The 3336-nt window shown below is 36.4% G+C and overlaps 1 protein-coding gene across 1 annotated transcript in view; it reads left to right on the forward strand.

The window, feature by feature from the left end:
• SLC39A6 (solute carrier family 39 member 6) overlaps nucleotides 1-1642 on the forward strand; it is a 23554-nt gene extending 21912 nt beyond the window's left edge. The window contains exon 10 of the mRNA XM_023510166.1: nucleotides 435-1642. Within this exon, the coding sequence (XP_023365934.1) occupies nucleotides 435-587 (153 nt within the window). The 3' untranslated portion in view covers nucleotides 588-1642. The remainder of the gene's footprint in view (nucleotides 1-434) is intronic.
• Nucleotides 1643-3336: the final 1694 nt, after the last annotated feature.

The raw sequence follows: 3336 nt of genomic DNA on the forward strand, positions 1-3336 counted from the left end.
AAAAAAAAAAAAAAAATACCAACCAATCTTACCACTAAAAGTACATTTTATAGGGTAAGGTTTCCTATCTCCAAACTAAAAGTGTGCCACATGTTGTATTTAATTCAAATATGCAGGCAATAACTTAAGCAGAAGAATCAATATGACTTTTATTTTACAGTGGAACAAACTAAACCAATACAAATTTTTACTTGCTGAGGACATCATGAATAATCATTGTTAAACCTGCTAGGAAAGGCTGTGTGGCATTATTACATAGAGTCACGATGTATGTAATCATATTTTTAAGGAATTGGCCCATAGTATACCCAGCTACAAAAGAAAAGCAAGCATATACTATCCTACAAATACTTCTAAAAACTAATCTAATTCTGAAAACTTCAATGTTACTCTTTGCCCCCCCCCACATACACCTTATTTTTTTTTTCTTTAAGGTACCTGAAATGCTGCACAATGATGCTAGTGACCATGGATGCAGCCGCTGGGGATATTTCTTTTTACAGAATGCTGGAATACTTTTAGGTTTTGGAATTATGTTACTTATTTCTGTATTTGAACATAAGATTGTGTTTCGTATAAACTTCTAGTTAGGATATAAATGCTAGAGTAGATTGTAAAATTGCTGTCATAGTTCGAATAGGTCACAGGGAGTTGAGTTTGTATGCTGTGATATGCAGCGTTTAAAGTTAGTGAATTTTGTGATTTTTGTATTAATATTGCCATCTGTTATAAGGTCAATTATGGTGGTAATATAAAGGTACTTTTTAATGTTTAAGTTATTGTATTTTGGAAGTGTAAACTATATGTGCAGTTTATCACTATTACCAGTCTATCACATAAACAAGGGATTTGGCATGACATGTGCTGTATATGTCAAGAAAAATGTCCTTAATACTTTTCCTAGAATTAATTTAACTCAGTAGATCTTATGCTGGACCTTAAGCAGCTGAAGAACTGCTGGTGTTTAGAAGTAAGAACATGAGAATATCCATGAAGCCTAAGATATCAATAAAGCTAAGGAATAAGGGGGAAAGAGAAGAATCTGAGAATTGAGACATAGATTTCCTATAAAATCACAAAGTTCGTTATAAGTTAGAGGAGGAAAACTTAGATGTAAATTTCAAAAGGCAGAATTAGTATAGAGTACATTCATAGACATTTTTCATCTGAGTTTAATGTTCCTGTAAAAAGCACTTTTCATGTACTAATTTAGTTGTACATTTAACTTTGTATAATACATAAGTCTAAATATATTTAATGAATTCAGGCAACCTATCACTTGACCAAGAAATTGGATTTTAAATATTTGTGCAGAGATATACCAGATGAATGTAGTGAGTAATGTTACGTAACACTAGAAGAAGTGGTTATTGCCAAGTTATGTATCACCAGAACTTATTTGATTGGCCGTTCTGGTTATCTGGTTTGCCAGGTGTCAGAGTAGTAAATATTTGTTATATATGAAGACATTAAAACCACATGAGTGTAATTTTGACTTCTTAGATTCAGAAAGTACTTCGGTGTCTGTCAGTCAGTGCTCCAATTTGTCATTGTGAGCAGTTGTCATTTTATGTACAGTATGGTAGACAGGGCTGTCTGTGGCATTCTCTAGATGTTTCTTTTTTACAAAATAAATTCCTCATGTCAGCTCAATGTAAGATGTCTGGTTTCTTGGTTTTATTTTTAAATCAGCGGAACCATTTTTAAGTGTAGAGTTCAGTAGTTTTAAGTATATTCACATTGTTGTGTAATGATCTCTAAAACTTTTCCATCTTGCAAAACAGAAACTCTGTACCCATTAACCACTTAATGTCCCTGAGCTCCTAGAAACCACCCTTCTACTTTCTGTTTTTATAAAATTGAGATGTTCGATTTTTAAAATTATCCAGATTATAATATACCAATCAGTTTAGTTACGTTATTGTATTGAGTGGTCTTACTCAATTTTAAAATTATCACAACAGGCACTTCAAAGAATATTGGTCAACAGTTTGTTCTCAGCTGTCTCTAACTTGTTTTTAAACAACTAGGGACTACAACTGGAGAAGCAGCACTGATATGACATATTTACTTTTTCTCTGTGTTTGTTGCCTCTGAGCCCTCAGCAGAATAGATGGGCATATCCTCCATATCTAGTCCACTCAGACTCACGTGATGATCTCCTATGGAAGCACCATCATGGGCACACCCTAAAATAATGTTTTACCAGGTACTCCTTAATCCAGTCAAGTTGACATCTATCGTTAACCATCACACATTGTAAATACATACCACATTTTTTTGACCCATTGGTCCTTTTCTGGATAAGGTACCTTCCTCCTTTTGGCTATTATGAATACTGCTGCTATGAACATGGGTATACAAATATTGGTTTGAATCCCTGCATTCAAATCCTTTGGGTATATACCAGAAGTGGAACTCTTAGATCATGTGTAATCCTGTGTTTACCATTTGAGGAGCCATCATATAGTTTTCCACAGTGGCTGCACCATTTCATATTTCTATCAGCTATGTTTATTTTATTTATTTATTGGCCAGGGCTGGGTTTGAACCCGCCACCTCCAGCATATAGGGCCCACACTCCGGCATATGTGGCTGGCGCCCTATCCTTTTGAGCCACAGGTGCCGCCCTATTTATTTATTTTTTGAGACAAGAATCTCACTATGTCACCCTTGGTATCGGGTGCTATCGTCACAGTTCACAGCAACCTCAAACTCTTGGGCTTAAGCGATACTCTCTTGCCTCAGCCTCCCAAGTAGCTGGGATTACAGGTGCCTGCCACAATGCCCAGCAGTTTTTTTTGTTGCAGTTGTCATTGTTGTTTTAGCTGGGCCCAGGCTGGGTTCAGACTCGCCAGCCCCGATATATGTGGCTGGCACCCTAGCCACTGAGCTACAGGTGCTAATACAATGTTTATACATCCTAATGGATATGAAGTGTCTTGCTGTGGTTTTGACTTTTATCACCTGAGGTATGTTAAGCATCTTTTCATGCATTTCTTGGCCATTTGTATATCTCTGGCGAAGTGTCCATTTAAGTCCTTTGTTCATTGTAAGATTGGGCTCTTTTTTTATTAAATTGTAGGAGCTCTGTATATTCTGGATATTAATCCCTATCAGATCTGTAATTGGCAAATATTTTCTCCCATTTTGTGGGTTACCTTTTTACTCTGTTGATAGTTAATAACCATTGATGGACAAACTTTTTTTTTTTGTTTTGAAACAGAGCCTTAAGCTGTCGCCCTGGGTAGAGTGCCATGGCTTCACAGCTCACAGCAACCTCCAACTCCTGGGCTTAACCGATTCTCTTGCCTCAGCCTCCCAAATAGATGGGAC

Source organism: Otolemur garnettii, unplaced genomic scaffold, assembly GCF_000181295.1.
Source record: "Otolemur garnettii isolate 467f Iridium unplaced genomic scaffold, OtoGar3 scaffold00012, whole genome shotgun sequence".
NCBI classification, from domain to species: Eukaryota; Metazoa; Chordata; class Mammalia; order Primates; family Galagidae; genus Otolemur; species Otolemur garnettii.